At 58.5% G+C, this 21,016-nt stretch overlaps 1 protein-coding gene across 1 annotated transcript; it reads right to left on the bottom strand.

Annotated features, from left to right (window-relative positions):
• Nucleotides 1–2,351: 2,351 nt before the first annotated feature.
• Nucleotides 2,352–19,875, bottom strand: ACE (angiotensin I converting enzyme). The gene is made up of 25 exons (XM_027702328.1): nt 19,419–19,875; nt 15,904–16,071; nt 14,560–14,647; nt 14,186–14,329; nt 13,763–13,954; nt 13,512–13,609; nt 12,823–12,995; nt 12,316–12,539; nt 10,478–10,622; nt 10,074–10,172; nt 9,747–9,869; nt 9,073–9,284; nt 8,432–8,568; nt 7,994–8,152; nt 7,509–7,596; nt 7,161–7,304; nt 6,738–6,929; nt 6,344–6,441; nt 5,899–6,071; nt 5,210–5,433; nt 4,829–4,973; nt 4,533–4,631; nt 4,075–4,197; nt 3,309–3,496; nt 2,352–3,063 (listed from the first exon to the last, which is right to left on the bottom strand). The coding sequence occupies exons 1-25, from the start codon at nt 19,626–19,628 to the stop codon at nt 2,867–2,869; spliced, it is 3,843 nt and encodes a 1,280-aa protein (XP_027558129.1). The 5' UTR covers nt 19,629–19,875; the 3' UTR covers nt 2,352–2,866.
• Nucleotides 19,876–21,016: the final 1,141 nt, after the last annotated feature.

Genomic DNA, 21,016 nt, shown 5'->3' with positions numbered 1-21,016 from the left:
ACACTTCTGCCGCCCCCTGGGACGCCCCTAAGGCCACCTCCCCCCTCTCCCCCGCCCGGGGTGGCCCCCGCTGATGGCCCCCAGCTGCTGCCAAGCTGTGGCTGCATATTTCCCGGCGCTCCTTGTCCCTGGGGAAGGGGAATGCGAGGAACGCGGCCCCACTCACCCTGTCTGCTCCTGCCCGGCCACCCGCCGGCTAAGAATAGACCTGGCTTGGCCAGGCTCTGCCAGCACCGAGGGGCCGAGGGGTGTGGGAACCCCCCCACCCAGCCACCTTCCCCTGGCGGATAATGAACCTAAACAAATGGAAAATGGGTTTGTGTGGTGCCCAGAGGGTGCCTCAGCTGGTGAAGGGAACCCAGAGTGTTCCCTGCTTTGAATTCATGTGACCTTAAAGCAAATCTCCTCTCTGGGAGCTTCATGTACAGGCAGGGGGTGCAGAGCAGCCCCCCCAAGCCCGAGTACCCACTGCTTCCTGAGCTCCCCTCCAGGAGTTCTGTGAATCGAGGGGGAATCTCTTCCTTTTTTCTGCTTTTACGTTTCTTCTCTTCTCCTCAGGGAGTGATTTCGCTGAGCCTCCTAATTTCAGCAGCAAGCATGATGCAGGAGCCAGAAGGCAGCAAAATCTCTCCAGATGTTATCGCAGCGGGGAAGGGAAATCATCCTCGGTTTAAAGGTATCTTGTAAAACATTGCTGCTGGTTTGGCAGAGTCCTCGGGGCACCAGCCGGCCCCCACTGCCCTCAAAAGCATCACCCAGACCCCCCACCCAGCCCAGCAGCTCCAGCTGAGCTCAAGGTGAGACCTTCAGCCTCCCCTTGGGCTGGACTTTTTGTCCAGCCCCGTCTCCTGGGCGGACTCTGGACCCGTGTTGGAGGTAACCTGGTGTCCAACCCCATCCCATCTGCTGTGTGGACCTTGGACCCGTGTTGAGGGTTGGCTGGTGTCCAATCCCACCTGCTGCACGGGCCTTGGAGCTGTGCTGAGGGTAACATGCTGTCTGCCTCTGTTTTCTGCAAGGATGGTGGGCCTGGGTTGTCTGTCAGGGGCTCACAGCTCAGGGCACCCATCACTCATCTCTGTACCTGCATCCAGTGTCCACTGCAGGACACACCCGGCTCCTGTGTGGATCCTCTGATGTGTAACGAGGGCTGAGCCTGCGTTGCAGTCCCTGAGTGACAGCGTTCAGTGTGCCTCTTTTCTATTTTTTTTTCCCAATCCTCTCCTCCAGAAAGCAATTTTCATGAAACTTGCAAGATCTTGATGATCTCGGAGATCTCTTTTCCTCCGCTAAACGGGGCAGAAAGGAGCCAGGGAGCTCCAAATCACCGTCGAGGAGCTGAGCTGGATGGAGCACACCTGCACCAGCCCTGCTTTCCCAGGCTCAAAATACACTTGGCTCCAAACCCAGCTCTCACCGTGCCAGGTCTCTGCTCTGCGAGCATCGCCCTGGTGGGAAGGGGGGAGAGGGGGGAGCCTGGTGTGCCGGGATATAAAGCAGACGCTCCAGGACGTGGCTGTGGGAAGGACACGGGGTGAGTGCTGGTGGCTGGGGCTGCTGCTCCCCGGCCCTGCTCGGGGTGTCACCTCCCCGCGGGCACCTGAGCTCGCAGGAGGACGGAAAGCAAACAAACACCGGAGCGTGGGCGGGCGGACACCTGCCTCCTGCTCCTCTGCCAGGTGACAGGAGCCGCTCCCAGGCCTCCCTTTCCCGGCGTGAGGCATGACCGAGGGCAGAGGCCATGGGATGGGAGGGGGGCGGGTGGATCATCCCAGATCCCCTCATTTCCCCTGCTGCTCCGGGCTGCAGCGGATCGCAGCTCTTTAAGGCTGCAATAATCCCCGGCCTGGGATTAGTTTTGCACCTAATCACCGCAGAACAAATACGAAGTTTTATTTACAGAAGCAGAAGAAAGTCGGGCCGGGGCGGGGGGGAGCTGGAGGGGTGGCTGATCCCAAGATAATCGGGAGCTGGAGGGCGGGAGGCGATCGCTGACCTTGGACCCCCCTCCCGGGCTCTTACGTAAATGAGTGTCATCGAGTGCTGGAGTCACAGCAGTCCTGAGCTCCAGCCCTGTCCCAGCTTGGGCTCGGTGACCCCCCAACCCTTTGAACAGCTCATGCCTGGACTTTGGGGATTTCTGGCCCTGATCCAGCCCCTTCCTTAGGCACGTGCTTCACAGGGAACCCACGAGCTGTCAGCTGTGATGGGAGCCAGGATTCGGGGGGGGGGTGGAGATGCTGCAAGGGGATGCTGAGCTTTCACGCTGGGGATGGGGGAAGCTGAGTGCTGCAAGTGTGTTGCCCCAAAGCTGGGCTGGTCCCCAGGGATTTGTGTTTGCACCAGGCTGGGGTGGCAGCTGGAGAACCCTGTCCCACTGAGATCCCAGCCCACCTGCAAGAAGGAGCTGAGCTGCTGCTCGGAGGGTGCCAAGACATGGGTTTATTTTTCATCCATGCAAACGAACAGCCTGGCAGAGGCAAACCAGGGGGAAGAACGTGCTCTGAACCTCCCCAAACTGTCCTCTGTGACTCAAGTCTCTGTGGCTTTGCCCACAGGTCAGAGTTGGCTGGTGGGTGACCAGGCAGGACCAGCTCCAGCCCTGGGCACAGGGGCAGCTCGTGACGGCTCCGTGCCTGCCGGTGCCGGAATTTCTCTTTCCCCCGATGCAGACATTGTCAAATAAATAGCTCTTCTCTGCTTTGGCTCTTGCATAGTGGAAAGAAATGTCTGACCTGATAGGAGAGAGGAGTCCTGGGCTGTGGAAACCCATGGCTTTGTTGGCAAGTGTGCCCACGGCATGGCTGCCAGCCTGGCCAAGTGCCCGTGCTTGCACCCTGTCCGTGCTGCCCTGCTGGTGGCTGCCTTATTTCAGTTCCATTTCTGAGCTGGATTTGAAGGCCTTTCTCCTGGACGAGAAGAACTTGACGCTGAAGAAGATGGTGGTGATCAGGAAGACGAGTGCCAGGGCGAGCAGGACCCAGGCGCCTGCCGAGGCTTGACTTTTGGTCAGGGACATTCCCAGGAAATCAGTTTTGCTGGAGCCATCTGGGGCTGGAGTGGCTGGAAAAGGGAGAAATGAGAGACACGGTGGGTGTGGTGGCTTTGGGCTCACCAGCTCTCCCTTGCTGGTGTCTTGGATGCCCTTTAGACTCAGCACCAGGAGAAATCAAGGAGAAGCACCCAAACGCCCTGTGGGGTTTGGGGTGGCCAGGGGTCACCAAGACAGGTCCATCTCACCCTGGCCCTGGTGAGAGCCGAGCTGTGCCCTGTCATGGACCTGCTGTGCTTGGCTGAGCCCTGCATACCTGAGTCAGGAGTCCAGCTGTACTCGGGCCAGCCCAGGACCTCCTCGTTCTTCTCATTCTCCTTCTCCAGCCATGTCATGAGCGGCTCGAAGTAGCTCATCAGGGCCTCTGCTGACATGTTGGGCTGCCCCGTGATGAGCTGCATGGCCTCAGGCCATGGCTTGCTGAAACCCAGCTTCAGGGCATCCCTGTGGCAGGAGAAATGAGCTCCAGTGGGTTCCCCATCACACTCTTGGCCCCTTTCCCTTGGGGCTCTTGGTATCAGCAGCCCTGGGTACAGTCTGTACCCTCAGGACCACAGGGCTGCCAGCCCAAGGCACAGGGAAGGAGGTTAACTTGTGGGTAAAGGGGGGATTGCATGGATTAAAGCCCTCCAGCGAATCCAGCCTGATGCAGAGCAGTTCCTGGGTGAAAGGGTTAATTTTGCAGGTGCTTTTCTGGAAGCAAGGGGGTTGTTTTCCCTAAGGAACTGGGGGCTGGGAGGAGGAGGAGGAGGAGGGAGGGAGCCTTCCACCTGCCAGGGGCCCAGCTACCATCTAGTGGCTGCTTTTGCAATCACAGCCCCAGGGCCCAGCCCAAGGTGCCCCTGCCCCAGGCACCCCATGCCCCAGGTACCCCCTCCCCACACTCCAGGGGCTGGAGCATCCCGTGCCTGGGCAGGGGTAGGAGGGATGACCAGGGGCTGCGTTGCCTCCTGTCTTTCTGGGCTGGGTTGAAGGTATTTGGGGACAGAAATACCTTGGCTCTGCCCTGCCCACACACATACCCCAGGAGCTTCCCAGCCTCCTCGGACTGGTAGATGTCACAGGTGTGCAGGGGACCCGTGTGCCCGGCTGCCTTACAGAGAGCCTGGTGGAACTGGAACTGGATCACGAAGCTGACAAAGTACCTGGTGGAGAGGGATGAAGAGATGGGAATGGACCCTGCTAGTGGCTGTGCAAGAGAGGATGTGCCCTCCCCTAATTCTCTGGTTGCACCTTCCCAGTCTGGAGGAGCATCACTGGCTTTGGAGCTGCACCTCCATCAACTCAGCCCAACCTGCTGGGCCATTTCTCCCGTAATGTGTGTCTTAGGATTGCCTGGCTGGATGAGCCTGTCTTCCTCAGACAGGGAGAAATATCCCCAAATCCAACCTTCTCCTCAGAAGCTCTGTCAGAATCCCTGGAGCTGCCCAGGCTTCTGTGTCCAAATGGTGTCCCTCGAGCCCCAGCCCTGCTTGCTCACCTGATGTAGGGGACGTTTGCAGGGATGTGAAACTTTGCCCCAGGATCAAAGTCATCTTCAGACCTCAGTGCTGGTGGGCACAAGCCCTGGTACTTCGTCCTGGGCCGGAGAGGGAGAGTTAGCCCAGCATGGGGAGAAAAGGGTGAAGTAAAATGGGAGGGGACACCACGGGGACAGTGTGAGGGGTTGTGAATCCCATCATGTCCCACTGCAGCCAACTGCACCACAGGGAGAAAACACCCAGTGGGATGAAGGCCAAGGCCTTGCCTCAGAGACGGGTCTGAATTCAGCCATACCTGAGGTTCCACCACTCCTTGTTGTACTCATCATCCTTGATCCGCCCATCAAACACCTTCCAGCGCCACTGGTCCATGAGGTACCCGAAGGGCAGGAAGGCGATTTTGTCCAGGGCGATGCTCATCAGGTAGTTAATGTCACTCTCTGCCCAGGGCATGGAGGTGTGAGCAAGGCAGTGCTGCACCCATCCCTCCACCCTGGATGGGTCATTCTGCCCCACAGCAGGGTGGCCCCAACAGGTCCTGTCCCCATGTATGGCAAAGCCACCATGTATGTCCCTGACCCTTTCCACCCTGCCCAGCCCCCCCGGCCCTCTGCATTTCCAGCTGTTCCCATCAGCACTCCCACATTTGCTGTGTGGTGCCCTCCTTCCAGCTCACCTTGGTTTTCCTTGACTTCATCCAGCAGATTGATGCTGTGCAGGTGTTTGGGGGTGGAGACGGACAAGGCCATGACATCCCCGACGGCCTCGTGGAAGCCGGGATTGGCCCCATCTCGGAAGGGGACGGGCTGGTCCTTGTACTGCAGGAAGTACTGGACGTGGCCCATCTCGTGGTGCACCGTGATCAGGTCGTCCATGTTCACCACCGTGCACTGCTTGATCCTGCACCAGGACACGGGGGTTGGGGGAGAAGGAAGGGCAGTGCTGTTAGGAAAGTCTCTGGGAACCATCACATCCCTTTGAGCTGCTTTTCCCTTTGGTTTCCCTTCCCATGTGCCCCCATCCCACACGTGATGCCAGGCTGGGCTGGTCCTGCTCCATGGGGTTGGTGTCTCTCTTTCCCTGCATCTCCTGCTGATTCTGCCCCTTCCCTGTCCCTGTTCATTGGGTTTTCCATTCTCCAGGGCAGGGCAGGGAAGGCACTGATTGCCCTCCGTCCACCATGGGGGCACCTGCCAGCAGTGCCAGCACTTTGGGTACCAATGGCAGTGCCATAGCAGGGGTGCCACAGCCACAGGGCAAGAGACACTGTGGTGGCATCAGCCCACGTGCCCTTGTTCTACAAAGGTGCCGCTTTCTGCCCCAGCACCACACGAGGTGTGGCCACCACCTGCCCCCCGCGGGCACCTGAAGTCCTTGCGGTTGTAGAAGTCCCAGGCCGAGGCGTGACACACCACCTCCCGCCCGTCCGACGGCTTCTCAATCATGGACTTGTCCCAGAACTCCTGGGGCATGGGGATGAGGCCCAGGGAGGTAAAGAAACGGTCCGACTCCTCAAACATCCTCTTGGGTGTCCAGCCCTGGGGAGAGAGCAGGAGCTGGTGAGGGGCAATGGGGGATGCTGGGGTGCCAGGGGCTGTGGGAAGGATGGGAAGCCAGGGATAGCCTTGTTGTTCTGGGCAGAGGGATTCTTGGGGATCAGCTGGAGCTGGCTCCAGCCATTGGCATATCCAGGTGGGGAGAGAATAGAGGTGAGGCGCGGATTTTTTTGGCAACACCAGCTCATTTGGCAACAACCAAAGGGTGCTGGGTTCTGAGGGGCTTCCCCAGAGCAGCCTGGAAAAGCACTGACCTGTTCTTTCATGGCTGGAGTGGCATCCACCTTGGTGGCATCCGGGAAAGGTATCACCAGGTCGAAAATGTTGGACCATGACTGAGCCCACATGTTACCTGGGAAGGACAGGAGGATGACAGGAGGAAGACAGGGAGAGGGGAGCAAAAGGAACCAGTTACTCCCTTCTCCTGCACAGGTGGACCACCCTACTAGTCCCTGCCCTGTCAGGATCCCTGCCCTGCCTGCACACCTGCACAGCTGAACGTGCTGCCCTTCCCTGGGGCGGGCTGTCCTCTGCAGACCCATTTCATGGGACCTTGGCCCTTCAGCCAGAGCTGAACAGACACCAGCCTCAGCTCTTGGCACAATTCAGAGGCACCCATTCCTGGTGGGACACACAGCCCAGCCTCACCTAGCAGATGAGCAGGGATGGGCCCCCTCAGGTTTATGTGCTCTGCCCCGTACTTCTTGTGGAGGGCCCGGCGTACGTAGGCGTGCAGGTTGAGGTACAGGGGCTGCAGCTGCTGGTACAGCCTCTCCAGATCTTCCTCGAAGGTGGGTGTCTCATACAGGGATCTCCAGTAGGCCCCATTGTCTGTGTAACCTGTGGCAGGGCAAGAGCAGAAGCTGTCAGACACTGCCCTTCTTGGGCAAGAGTCTTGTCTGGCTGCTCAGGCACCCCAGGTCCCTCCGTGTCTATGAGACAGTGGAGCTCATGGGAGTTAGTGGGACCTCCACACCTTTAGGATTATGACCCCCAGTTGGATGAAGAGCCCAGTCCTCTGCTCACAGGGGGTTAGGATCATGGTGGGCTCTGAGGGAGCAGGGCACTGACCATTGAGCACGGCTGCCTTGTTGCTCAGTTCCACGTATCGCTTGTAGTTGTCCCTCATCTTCTTCCCAGAAGCATCCCGCCAGCCCTTCCAGGCAAAGAGGAGCTCGTCATAGTCCCGAGAGGTGGCCATGATGTCTGTGAGGTCTGAAGAGAGAGCAATGAAGCCAAAGTGATGCTCTTGGCTGGGCTGAGCTGGCACAATGGTGCTAGAGACAACGTGCTGCTCAGGGGCCGTCACCTGAGAGAAGGTGGAAGGACCCTTCACGACCTTTCTTCATGCCCTCATTAAAAAATCCCTCCTTCCTGGGCCTGTGCAGGTGCTTCCCAGGACACCCTGCCAGATCTTACCAGGATCCAGTGGGAGACAGGTTTTGTCATCTCTGCAGACCTTGGCCAGGCTGTACGTGGTCTCCATATCCGAGAGGAGGGTGTTATACTGCAAAGGAAATCAGGTCAAGCAAAGGGGTTATCCTTGCTCCTGACATTGCACAATGTCACAGCCCACTGAGGTGTTCTCAGGTGTTCTCCTCTGGTCCCTTCCAAGGCCAAGTGTGACCCCAAATGGAGGCAACAAGGGGCCTGGGGCCAACAAGCAATGTGCCATTGTCACCCAAACATCCAGGCCCCACTGCAGCCTGAGGAAGGCAACCTTTGGGTGGGAAAACCTGGAGATGAGGCTCTTGGCTGTGTGCAGAAGGTACCAAGCTATCACCTTTTTCAAGGGCAGGAGGTGGCTGCCCAATGGAACCTCCTAAATTTTGGGGGGAGCCTGTGTCTCTGCACAAGCTAGTGGCAAGGGACACCCCATCCTGCTCTGTCCCCTGGCTGCTCACCTCCTTCAGCTCATCCTCAGGCAGAGCTGCCCTCTCGATGACACTCAGCTTCTTGAGGATGCGGGTGACACTTTGGTCCTGGAAGTCTGAGGTGTCGAACTGCCTGGCCCTCATGCCGTATTCCAGGGTGTGCTTGGACATGGCCAAGTTCTTCTCCAGCTGCAAGGACAGAAGAGGAATTACTTCGAGATTCCCGAGACACAGGCCATCACTAGAAACATCACCCAGCACCCCACGACTGACACCCTCCCCACGGCTGCCTTTGTGGGCACCTCATGGAACGATGAGGGTTTCCATGGAAAAGGGTGAGAATGTCACCCCTGGGCAAGGGGTAGAGGCTGCCCTGGGTTTCAGAGCTCCTCTGAAACGTGCCCTGGGCTCCAGCTGCCTGCCCTGGCTGTTGGCTCTCCCTGCACAGCCCCAGGGTTGTTCCCATACCATGACCTCCTTGTTGTGGTCAGTGATGTTGGTGTTGTAGGCCCAGGATGCCTCGGTGTAGGCGTTCCACACCTCCTCAGCTGTGCTGTTGTACTCGGCCAGGAACTCTTTGGCTTGTTCTTCATCTGCTATTTTGTCTAGAGGAGGAGATAAATGGGGGAAGAAGGGGGCAAGGTCAGGAGAAGCCTTCTCTTTGCAAGAGCACTATCCCATGGAGAAGCCATAGTTGAGCTTTTCCCAGAACTGCAGATCTGATGCCACAGCTTTGGAGCAGCCCGTGCCAAGAAATGGTGCAGATGGGCACTGCTGGGGTGATCCATTGGACAGAGGATGGGATAACAGGACAAGCTGCATGCCCTAGACCCTCCCACGTGAGCAGAGAGGATGCAGCTGAGATGCTGTCACACTATGACTGATGGCATCACCACGGTGGCAGGACCACAGCCTCAGACAACGGTACATCAGTGGCTTCCTGGGAAGCAACACCCTGTGGGACTCCACTGGAGCTGGTTATTTCTCTTTCCTGCCATGGGAACCACCCCACCCACTGCAGAGACCCCTGTCAGCACTGAGGATTAGTGGTGTCCCTTGGGGACATCTTCCTGCCCCTCCCCAGACCCGGGATGGAGCTGCAGCCTTACCAATGCCTTCAGGGTAGCCTTCAGGGACAGGGGGACGCCACTCAAACTCGGGCCAGCCCAGCACCTCATTGGTCTTGCTGTTCTGCTCCTGAAGCCACGCAGTGACAGGGCTGAAGTACTCCAGGAGGGGCCCAGCATCCATCTTATCCGTGCCAGTGAGGTTGAACAGGACTTCCTGCCACGACTTGGAAGACCCAGCTTTCAACACTTCCCTGCAGAGCAGTGGGACAGCAAGAGCCAACGTGAGGCCAGGGAATGGATGGGAGAGAAGCAGTGATGGTATCTCAGCATCACAAGGGTTGAAGATGCTATTCCTGAGCGGGACATGAAAGTGGGAACTGCCTCTGAATCCACCACCTGTCCTGTATGTGGGGACTGAGGACTCCCCAGCACAAACTCACACATTTAACACCCAGGGAGTCATCAGGAACCAAATGTGCCTTAGTGGCCTCTTGTCTGGGTGGGAGCTCGAGGCAGGGACAAGAGCAGTACTCTGGTGAGGACCACTCACTCCACCATGAGTGGGGGTGTTTCCATGTATTTCCATCCACCCATCCATCTGCAAAGCTATTTCTCCAGCCACCTCCACAGCCACTTTTCCTTCCTTTGCACACCATCCGCTTCCACGCACACATCTGCCCACGGTGCCTGTCCCGACCCTCCTCTGTCCTCACCTGAGCTTGTCTCCAGCCGCTCTGGACCTGTAGATGTCACAGGTGTGCAGGGGACCCGTGTGCCCGGCTGCCTGGCACAGTGCCTTGTGAAACTGGAACTGGAGGATGAAGCTCACAAAGTACCTGCCAAGGGAGCCCAGGAAGGTCAGAACTGGGGACAAAGGGAAGCAGACAAGTCCCAGAGCTCAACGCCACCATTTGTGGTCCCAGGTGCTGGGTGATCTCTGTGTCTTGAACCAGAGCAGCACATACCAGTCCCTGCCCACAGGGCTGAGCCCCCACCCACTGCGCCCCAAAACTCAGCCCCCTTGCCAACACTTCCTCTACCTGATGTAAGGGGTGTTCCCAGGGATGTGGTACTTTGCTCCAGGGTCGAAGTTGCTCTCATTCCTTGTGACAGGGGAACAGATACCCTGGTATTTGGTTCTGCAGACAACAGAGAACAGCAGCATGAGCACGGAAATAATAGGGGATCAGAAGAATCAAGGCAGGGAATGGGAAGGGATGGCACAGTGCTGAAGAAATCTGGCCAATCAGAATGTGATCCTGTGTATTTCTGTCCATCCATCCACTCGCCTACCCATCCATCCCACCCACTTGTCTATCATTGTTCTCCAGCCATCTCCACGGCTACTTTTTCCTTTTTTTCCTTCCTTTCCTCTTTCCTGCCTACCTTCCTTGCACACTCCAGGCTTCCACACCCCCACCCACCCTGGGTGACTGTCCCTTACCTCAGGTACCACCAGTCGGAGTTGTAGCGGCTCGGGGGCGTGCGGCCACTGAACACGTTCCAGCGCCACTGGTCAATGAGGTAGCCAAAGGGTAGGAAGGCAATCTTCTCCAGGGCCATCTTCAGCAGGTAGTTGATGTTGCTCTCTGTGGAAAACAGAGCCTGAACCAGGTTGGGAAGGAGTCTGGATAGACAACGCTATGGCCACCAGGTGGGCAAGAAGGTGAGCAGACCTGGGTGAGAAATGGGGACAGCATTTCAACGTGTAACATTGCTCCTGAGAAGGCTGTGTAGGACACGGGTGGTTTCTGTAGATACAGCTCCTCCTCAGGGCAACACGAGCCTTTTACCGAGTGGGGACAATGATAGTGACAAGTGTGGTGTCCTCTTGCCTTTAGCCCAGCTCTCAGAGTGAGGTCTTTGGTGAGTTTAACTCTTCAGACCTTTGCCCTGGGGCCTCAAGGTGAGGGGGTTCTGGGGGGCTTGATCTGCAGGGCTGTCACACCACTGCAAAAACTCTGGGGGTTTAGACCCAGAACTGAAGTCAACTCTAGGACAGTCACAGAATCACAGAATATGCTGAGTTGGAAGGCACCCATAGGGTGTTGAACCCTATGGAGTTGAACCCTTAGCCCTGCATAGGACCATCCCCAAGAGTCACATCGTGTGCAACCACCACATCACGGGGAGCACAGGGGTGGTGACATCTGCTCTTCCCCTCGAGAAAACCTTGGGAAGGAAGGTCGGAGAAGGACCTGCTTGAGACCCAGATGAAGCTGTGGGGCCAGAGAGGGGTTGGCAACACTGCCCTGAGGGGCCACTGGCTGCCACCACTATGGTGGCCAGCCTGCCAAGGGCTGGCTGGCCGGGCAGCGATGGCTCGAGGCAGGGACCATCTGCTCCGTGCTGTTTATGCAGCGTTGGCCCAACACTCTTGGCTGCTGCCATGTCTTTCTCATCATAAAACGTATTTAATGACGCGGCAGGAGGATCCCGGCGCCGTCCCTCCTCCGCCAAGCAGAGCCTGGGGCAGGTCTGGGGGAGCTCAGGTTCCTCTGCCGCCGTCTGCTCCGACGTGGCGGCTGAGAGACGTCGGGAGGGGGGACAGGCTCCTGCCAAGGCAGGCAGTGCCCTGCAGGGATAAGTCTTGCTCTGCCTCACCGGCTGGCGGGGGGACATGTCACCCCCTGACTGTCCTCGTGACTGTGCAGGGAAGTGCTCGGTGCCACCTCCGCAGAGCTGCACCGGGAGCTCCCGGGGTGGATGTTTCTTGGTGAGGGAGGGAGGGAGGGAGGAATGCTGGAAAGGTCAAAGCCAATCAAGCACAAAGATGTTGTTTGCAGGTTTGGGGACTGTGATGGAGAAAGGAACAGCACAGACAAGCTCTGGAGGGCATCCCCCTTGCTCTCAAGGGTGAAGAGGATGGAGCCAAGAAGGGTTTTCTACAAAGACCCATGGAGACAGGAAGGGGTTGGGCATAGACTCATGGAGACAAAATAGGTCCTAGAAGGACCCATGGAGATAAGAAGGGGTTGTGCATGGACCCATGGAGACAAAATAGGTCCTACATAGACTCATGGAGACAAAATAGGTCCTAGAAGGACCCATGGAGTTAAGAAGGGGTTGTGCTTAGATCCATGGAAGCAAAATAGGTCCTACATGGACCTATGGAGGCAAAATAGGTCCTGTAAGGACCTATGGAGACAAGAAGGGGTTGTGCCTGCTCTGGGCTGTGTTGCCAGACTGTAGCCCACCCTGGCATCTCCCAAACCCTTCCTAGTGCCACAGGCAGTGCCTGAGCCCTCCAGGCCACCCAGCTCCCCGGGGTGGCTACCGTACCTTCGTCCTCAGTGGCATTGCTGAGGAGACCGATTGTGTGGAGGTGGCTTGGGGTGGAGACAGACAGGGACAGGACATCCCCGATGGCCTCGTGGAAGCCAGGGTTGGCCCCGCCGCGGAAGGACACGGGCTGGTCCTTGTACTGCAGGTAGTACTGGATGTGGCCCATCTCGTGGTGCACCGTGAACAGCTGCTCCATGGTCACCGACGTGCACTGCTTGATCCTGCACGGGTGGAAACAGCACTGCCTGAGCTGGGGGAGGGACCATGGCTGTCTGTGCACACCCTCCACGGGAAGGACCCTCCACAGTCCCGGAGCAGGTGACAGTGCCCCATGGATTAAGAGACAGACCCAGCGGAGGGGAAGGCAGGACAGTGTGGTCACCCAAGACCTTGCCTCAGAAGGTGCTCAGAAGACCAGGCTGCGGGTCCCCAGAAAGGTGACCACCAAGGGGGATGGAGGAGGGTCTAACTCCACAGCCCTGTGTCCCTGGTGCCCCCTCAGACCTGAAGTCCTTGCGGTTGTAGAAGTCCCAGGCCGAGGCGTGACACACCACCTCCCGCCCGTCCGTCGGCTTCTCCAGCATGGACATGTTCCAGAATTCGGGGGGCATCTCCAGCAGCCCCAAGGATGTGAAGAACTCCTCTGAGACCCGGAACATGTGGGTGGCATTCCAGCCCTGGTGGGCAGCAGGCAGCGGGTTACGGCCGAGGAAGGGGCTGCCCATGTCCAGGGCATTGCCCCTGGTGCTCTCCCAGCACCGCAGGGATGAAGTGGATCATTCCAAGGGACCAAGGTCCAGCCCCTCTCCCCGTGGTGGGGAGTCCCAGCCCCAGAATTGGTATAGACCTGCTAAGGAGCACCGAGCAATGGTGCTGGTGCCCGGCAGGGACAGGAGAAGGGAGCAGGGCTGATGCCTCAGGGGTACTCAGAGCTGTGGGATGGTGTGGACACAGCCCCCAACCCTGGGACTGGCACCGATCCCACTGCGCTGCCCTTCCTCTTTGCCCACCCACTGCCTCTTTGGTCATTGTCAGAGACAAAGTGAGGTCATTTCTCTGTCCTGGACATGGCTTTTCTGCTGTCCCCCATGCAGGTAAACCACTCCCATGGGGTCAATGTCATGGGCCAGCCTTGGGCAACACCCCCCATTTTTTTGCCCCTGGTGCCCCCAGTGAGTCCCTCAGCCCATCACCTGCTGCACCATGGTGCTCGTGACATCCAGGTTGGGCTTCTCAGGGTAGGGGACCATCAGGTCATAGATGTTGTTCCACTGCTGAGCCCACATGTTCCCTGAGAAGAGAAAACAGCTGGAGCAGAGCTGGTGGTAGGTCAGAAGAGAAACATGGTGAAGCTGGGACCTCTCTGTCCCATTAGGGCCTTGCGTGTGCTCTCCTGACCCCACCAGCGTCCCTGGGCACAGGCTGGGGGGGTCCCATCTCTTACCCAGGAGGTGAGCAGGGATGGGACCCCTCAGGTTGACATATTTGGGGCCGTAGTAGTCATAGAGCTTCCTCCGGACGAAGGCGTGCAGGTTGAGGTAGAGCGGCTCCAGCTGGTTGTAGATACTCTCCAGGTCTTCCTCAAAGTTGTCTGAGTCGTACCAGGAGCGCCAGTAGCTGCCTGTGTCCTCGAATCCTGCCAGGGAGACAGGGATGACCTCTGGCTCCAGCCCCATCCACCCACCCACCCCCAAAAGCTGGGACCAGGGATCATCAGAAGGATTTTTGCCCCTTTCCCGCAGTGCTGGCACTGGGGAAAATGGAAGTTGGATCTCTGGCTGCATGTGGGGTGGGGAGAGCAGCAGGGCATTGTCCCAGCCCCAATTCCCACCCCTGACCACCCCCTGAATCCCCCCCTGGTTTGTACCATCTGCCAAATAGGCCTCGTTGCTCAGCTGCACGAACTCCTCGTACTTGGGGCGCAGTGGGTTCCCCGCAGCGTTGTGCCACCCCTCCCAGGCATAGAGCAGCTTCTTGTAGCTGCGGGACGTGGCCATGATGTCTGAAAGGTCTGGGATGGAGAGGACAAGTAGGACATGAGAGAGGGACAAGAGGAGGGGGCACATCCCACAGTAGCACTGCAGAGGTGCCACCACCACCACCCGAACCCATCCTCACCCTGGGGCAATCCCGATGAACGTAGGTGGGATCTGCCAATCCCAACCCGCTGAGGATGTGGGGACCATGTCATGGCCATGGGGTGCTCAGCACCCCACAGGATCGGGGGGACAGGGGCCATACCTGGCTCCAGATCCCAGCAGGTGCCGTTGGGCAGGCACACCTTGGCCGTGGAGTAGATCTTGTCCATGTCGCTCAGGATGGTGTTGTACTGTGGGAAAGGAAAAGATGTTGGGGCTGGAAGAGGACAGGAATGGCCCTTCAGGAGGGATCTGCAGGCTGTGTGTGTCGGGAGGGATGTGGAGAGGGATCGCTGTGTTTACACAGCACGTTTTTGGTGAGATAAGTGTGTTGTCACTCCGGGTTTTTGCACCCATGGCAGGGTGGGAGCAATGAGGCTCTCTGGGACAGACAATCCCTGCACAGTGGTGTTCTGGAGAGGGGCTGTTTATAAAGCTGTTTGTCAGCGGGGCCACGGCACAGCCTGTTTATCTATATGGGTTAAAAAAAATACGAGAAGAAAAGCAGGAGGAGGAGGGGGATTTTTTTCTGTGAACTTCAACAACAGCAAACAATAGCAACGGGAGGTTTCCTGGAACATGCCCGGGAAACCCATTCCCAGGGAAGGAAATTCCTCTGCTCTGTCTCTCTCCTTGCTCCCATCCCTCTGCTCCGGCTGGGCGGAGGGGACGGGGATGGGGGCAGTGGTGTCTGTGGGATGGAGCTGCCCAGGGATGGGCGAGACATGACTGATGTGCAGGGAGGAGACGTGATGCTCTCTGTTATTTAGGAGAAGGCAGGGATGGGTTTCCTGGAAGTAACCGGCGCCAGCAGTTCTCCGGAAAGGATTGTATCCCTGGGCTTTGCCGGGGTTTCGGTGGGAATGGCTGTCAGGGAGCCGTGGGTCAGGATGGAGGGGACGGTCCCCATGCTCGTGCAGAGGTGAGTGTCCACCAGCCTCAGCCTGGGCAATATTTTCATGCATGAAAATCAAAATTCAGGCAAACTGCCCTGAAAGCTCAGGACCGTGGTGGGGAAGGCTCGGGATGTCCTGATGTCCCTGGCACGGAACTGTGTCACCAGGGCATTCCTTGTCTCACGGGTGGCTCAGGAGCCAGGTGGCTGCAGCAACCCTTCTTTTCAGGGGGCTGAGGGGTTGGGAGAGCTGGTCCTGGCCGTGGGCACAGCCTGGCTGGTCTTCAGGTGACGCCCAAGACTCTCTGTGTAAGCAGGAAATCTCCAGTTCCCGCTGGGATAGCTCCAAGATGAGGTTAGGGCTGGCACCCCACATCCCTTGGAGATAGCACCCCATCTCCCCCCTCCATCACTGCCTTCCCTGTGCAGAGGGCAGTGACACCCTCCAAAATACAGCAGGTCAGCAGCAGAGTCTGGATGCTCGGAAAAAATCCCCCTAAGGGGTTTCACAGCACCCAGCAACACCCAGGGCTTTGCTGACACCTCCCCTACCTGCTCTCTCTTGTCCAGGGGCAGGTTGGAGGGTCCCAGGGTCTGGATGGAGCTGATGATCTTCCTCAGCTGTGGGTCTGAGAAGTTGCTCCAGATGTTGCCATAGAGCTCCTTGGCTCTCTTCCCCCACAGCTCTGTGAAGTTCTGCTCCTCCAGCGACGCCTCGACCTGCACAGCGAGAGGGGATGTGGGGGCTCAGGACCAGCCCTGGGACATGTCACCAGCCAGGCCATGGTTTGGGGAGCGGGTTCAGAGCCACAAGGGTCTGTGGGAGTCAGAGGTGATGGGATGTGAGGTGGCAGGCAGGGCTGTCCCCAGTCCATGGCATCCACAGACAGAGACATCACTTCCAGCCCACACAGCACTGCCTGCAGCCCCCACTCGCCTGCAGCACTCCTGATGAACACCCACTAACGTGGCCTTTGAGGATCTTTGGGAGGCAGCTTTGGGGTCTTGTGGCCCAGATGGGGTGGGAATGCTGGGGTTGGGTGTCCAGGCCATGTGGGCAGGGTGTCCAGGTGCTCCTGGCCTGGCTCTGGCAGCTGCCAGACCCAGGTTTCAGAAGGAGCTCTGAGGTCTGGCTTCAATTTTTTCCTATTCCTTCTTGTTTCTCCCCTTTGCAGGAGCCCAAATGAAAACTGCAAAGATGCCCTATTTGCTTTTCTCCCTCCTTTCTGTGTCTGTACATTTCTATTTCTATACTTTTCTCTCTTGGGTGTCTGCAGCCCGTGCCCTGTAAGTGCCTTATCTGGGTTTCCCCTTGCAGAGGGGCACCCATTCGTTCCAAGCTCTCAGTTTTGGGTCCCTCTCTCACCCATCTGCCAGCCCCAACCTCTCTTCCCAGGCCCGTGGGGTGTCAGGGAGCTGCCTGAGCTGTGGGGGGTTATTTAGGCAGCTGGAGCTGTGGCCACGATTTTGGGACAGGGTGTATTGCAGGCGGTCACATCCTAGCCCGGTCACTGTCAGCTGCATTTTTGGGAAGCCGAGCTTTTGAGAGTGTCCCGGCCCAGGCAATGCATGGGATGGAGTGAGACCGTGCAGAGCTCCTGGTTGGTGTCCATGTGCCAGCCCGGTGTGATTTATGGAGCTCATTAGCTGTGACTCGTGGCATTTTTAGCCCGGCTCCAACACGCCTGGTTTGTTTTATTTTAATCTCCGCATTCCCTCAGCTGGCAGTGGGGAGGGAAGGGAGACGTGGAGCAGCAGGGTTGGAGCTGCCCGGGGCAGACACACCCACGCAGCCCTAGGACACGGTGGTGGGAATGTCAGAAGTGCCAGGTGCCCCTGGCAGCCCAGCAGCAGGCTCCCACCCTTCCCCTGGACATCCCAGTGCCCACAGCATCGCTCTGGGTACCAACCGGCCCCAATCCCTCGACATGCCAGGGTGTGCCAGCCCCACAGACACCCTGCTCTTGCATCATCCCACTGAACAGGGGACATCTTTACCCCTCCCCAGACCCTGCACAGAGCTGGGGGAGCAGGAGGAAGCAGAGTCCAGCTGTGTTTTGTCTTCTCCTTGAACAGGCGCCTGTGTTTGGTCAAGTGAATCGTACCCTAAACTCTCCTGACAGCTCCGGTGGAGCGAGCTGAGCCCAGCGGCGCTGCCTGAGACCCCCTCACCGTGCCCGTGCCCACCAGCCCTGGCCCTCTGCCTCCACATCTGGGATCTCTCTCTTGGGGGAGTGCCCCTGTGCGTGGCTCAGAGGCCCCTGGACATCAGCAGCCCCCAAATCTCCCACCCTGGTCTCTCCCTGCTCCTGGCAAAGGCTCTGGATGCAGCCCAGGAAACTGGGACTGCCCTGCCCCGGACACCTGGAGAAGTTCTGTGCCCATGAGCAGCTCACAAACCCCGAACACCATCACCAGCCTCTTGCCCAGAGTCCCAGCTTGCAGGAGATGGTTCATCTGTCTGTCCAGAATCCCTCTGTCCATCCCTACCCCTGCCTTCAACCTCCTTCCCCCCATGTCACTTTGTCCCAGGGCCACCCTTCGTGGCAGGTCCTGGAGCTGCCCATGCCACATTGGCCTGACTCAGCCCCTCTTATGTCATAGCCCAAGCCTTCCCCAAATCCCTCAAATTCAGCCTTTTGGGTCCTACTGTCCAGCTGTTAATCCTTAAGCAGTCAGTGCCTCCCCAAACCACCACACACCTCCCTGTTGCCCCATCGGGGCCTCATCTCAGGAGTTTGGATCCCCACCTCTACCTGGGCTGCCTTAGGAGCCTTGACATCCCAGGGAGCTCCTGGACATGATCCTCACACGTTTAATAGCATAGAAAAGGGTGAAAGCCAGTCTGGGAATACCTTTTGAGAAAAGCCCATGCAAGGTGCTCTCCTGGCCCTAACCTTGGACTCAGCACTGCTGGGATGCTCCTGCTCTGCCCCAGGGTCCCTGACCCCGCCATACCTGGAGCCAGCACTGGCTGCCTGCCCAGACATCACGTCAGCTCTCCAAAAAACAGGCTGAAGGGGAACTTGGGCCCTCTCGGGTGTCCTGCCAAGTTGGCAGTGGCCAGACTCGGCAGGGATCTTTCCCCCTGTGCAGGAAGACGTGTTTCCTTCCTGCCCAGGGCACACCACGCTCCCACCCACACAGATCTGGGGGTTCAGGGCTGTGTGGTAGCCCTTGGGTGACACTGGGGTCCCTGAACACACCTTGGTTGTATATGGGATGCACCTATAGCTATAGGGGTGTCAGGTTATCCCTGAGCTACATGCGGTGACACGTCCATGACCCTGTGCCGGGGCCACCAGCAGCTCCCTGGGCACAGCAAGATCCAGGGAAACCTCCACAGCCCGCCCGGGCACTGCCATCCCCTGGCCTGGGTTGTGCTGCAGCTCACCCAAGCGAGAGTAACCCCTGGGTTTCTCCAGCTCCCTGACCCACTAAATCCAGCCCAAACACACACAAACCCCCGGGAAAAGACGCACATGCCTGTGGGATGCACATACAGTTGGTCCCCACAGGGACTCTGCCTGCACGTAGCTGGGCTGATGTCTAATTCCCAGCAGCCTGGAGTGCTTTCCCAAAGCTGGCTTCATCCCCGTGGACTGGGGACACATGCACAGGGGATGGCAGCCTCAGTCACGATGCCACCCAGTTGCTTGTGCACTTTGAGTCTGCCCCAAACTAAAACCCCCAGCACTGGGACGTGGTGACAGCAGGCAGGGATGGGGACAGGGACACTTGACACCTGACCCTGATCTGGAAAGGGGGGGAAGGAAAGTGGAAGGTGCTGGGAGTAAGGAATCATCTCTAAAAATAACCTGGACTCTGTTTTGGGACCAGAGCTGTCACTCTGGGGCACAGCCTCTCGAAGAACCAATCTGGGGCAAACCCCTGCGATTCCCGGACTACAAGTCCCAGCCCTGGTTTGCCATCCCGAGGTGCTGAGGCAGGAGACCCCGCAGGGAGGAAGGGAAGCGCACCAAGTGCCTCCACCCTGCCCCAGCCCCCCCAGTCCCCGGCGCTGGGGCCACCCCCGTGGTGGCATCGCCCCCCGTCCCGCCACCCACCTGCAGAGCAGCGTTTTCCGCCGTCAGGTTGGTGTTGTAATTCCAGCTGGCCGAGACGCTCTTGAAGAAGACGAGCTCGGCCGTGCTGTTGTAGTCACGGGCGAAGAGGGCGGCCCCGTCCTCGGTGTTGGGATGCTGGGGGGGCTCGTACTGGGCCCGAAGGGCACCTGCCAGGCTGAGCCCGAGCAGCAGCCCCAGCGCTGGGGGCATCGCGGCGGGAGCGCTGCGCGGAGGGGGGGCCCCGTTCGGTGCCTTCCGAGACAGCTTTGCCTCCGCTGCCGGCTGCTTATAAGCCAGCAGCCTTCGCGCAAACCCTGCCCACCGAGCCTGCCTCCCCTCGCAGATAAGACCGGAGCATTCTGCTTTCCCTTCGGCAGCTCCAAGGCTCGCGGGGAAGGAGCGGGGAGCGAGCGCTGCCTCGGGGTGCAAAGTCCCTTTGGCTCCTGGCCCTGCCGGGAGGGAAGGGGAAGGGGCTGGGACGGGAGGGAGGGAAGGAGATGGAGGAGAATCAAGAGGAGAATCAAGGGAAAGGCAGAAAAAAGAGAAAGGAGGAAGGCTGGGGTGCACGGGGTGGGTGGGAGGCAGCTCCATCCCTGCAGGCTCCCGGTCCCCTCCCGGCTCGGGGGGATCCAGCTCAACTGGTCCATGGGGCTTGGCAGGACATTTCCCCCGACACTGGCATCACACGGGGGATGCCCCTTGGCAGCACCTCGGCCATCCACCACAGGGCACAAGGGCAAGGGAAGGAGGGAAAACATTCCTGTGGGTCACAGCCAAGGTCCATCTCACCCTGCTTCCTGCCAAAGTGACCCCCTTCCCGGCACAGCCTCATTTTTCCGAGATATTGAGTGTTTCTCCTGGCTGTGAGGGAAATCACATCACATCACACCAAGTGTTATGGAGTTGGAGGAATTAGGCTGATGACAAACAAGTAACAAAAAGTTCCTTCAAAATGAAAACCAGACCCATGTCAGTGGGCTTGATAGTTCCTTTTTCTTTTTTTTGTTTTGTTTTCTATTTAATCCACTAAATCCCTTTTCCCCAGGGCCTGGCCTCAGCCCTGGGAACTGTGCCTGGGCTGAACTTAGGCCCTGGGTTGGCTGAGCCCATCAGTCCTTGTTGGGACAACCACCTCATAAGGACACAGCAAACACCTGCCATGGAGGGGGAGCTTCTTCTGGGGGGAGAGAGGGAAACCCCTTGACTTTTTGACCCTGCCGGGGGCTGCGAAGCCTCTGAGCACCACCATGGCCCCTCGGGGTGACTCCATGGGGACAACGTGGCCCCTCGACAAGAGACAAATCCTCCTGCCAGGACTGAGGACCCTACAGGGTGTGCAGGGCCATTTTGAAAAAGAAGGGGCTTAGGAGACTGCAACTCTGACATCTATTAAACCTCCTGCCAAAAATCACGACTCCCCACCCTGCCCTACCACCCACCACCTGCACAGGCCAACCTGGACACCCAAAAATCCTTCATCCCCCTGATCCCAATCCCATAGGGGAGTGCCAACAGCACTGGCACCACCTGTGAGCCTGGACACCATGGAGCTGGGGGAAAAGCCAGCATCTACCTGTATGCCCCCCTTGACGGCCCCT

Source organism: Neopelma chrysocephalum, unplaced genomic scaffold (genome assembly GCF_003984885.1).
Source record: "Neopelma chrysocephalum unplaced genomic scaffold, ASM398488v2 Primary Assembly neopelma1_182, whole genome shotgun sequence".
Classification (NCBI taxonomy): domain Eukaryota; kingdom Metazoa; phylum Chordata; class Aves; order Passeriformes; family Pipridae; genus Neopelma; species Neopelma chrysocephalum.
Note: the sequence above shows the minus strand (reverse complement) of the source record. Positions and strands in the feature narration are given on the sequence as shown.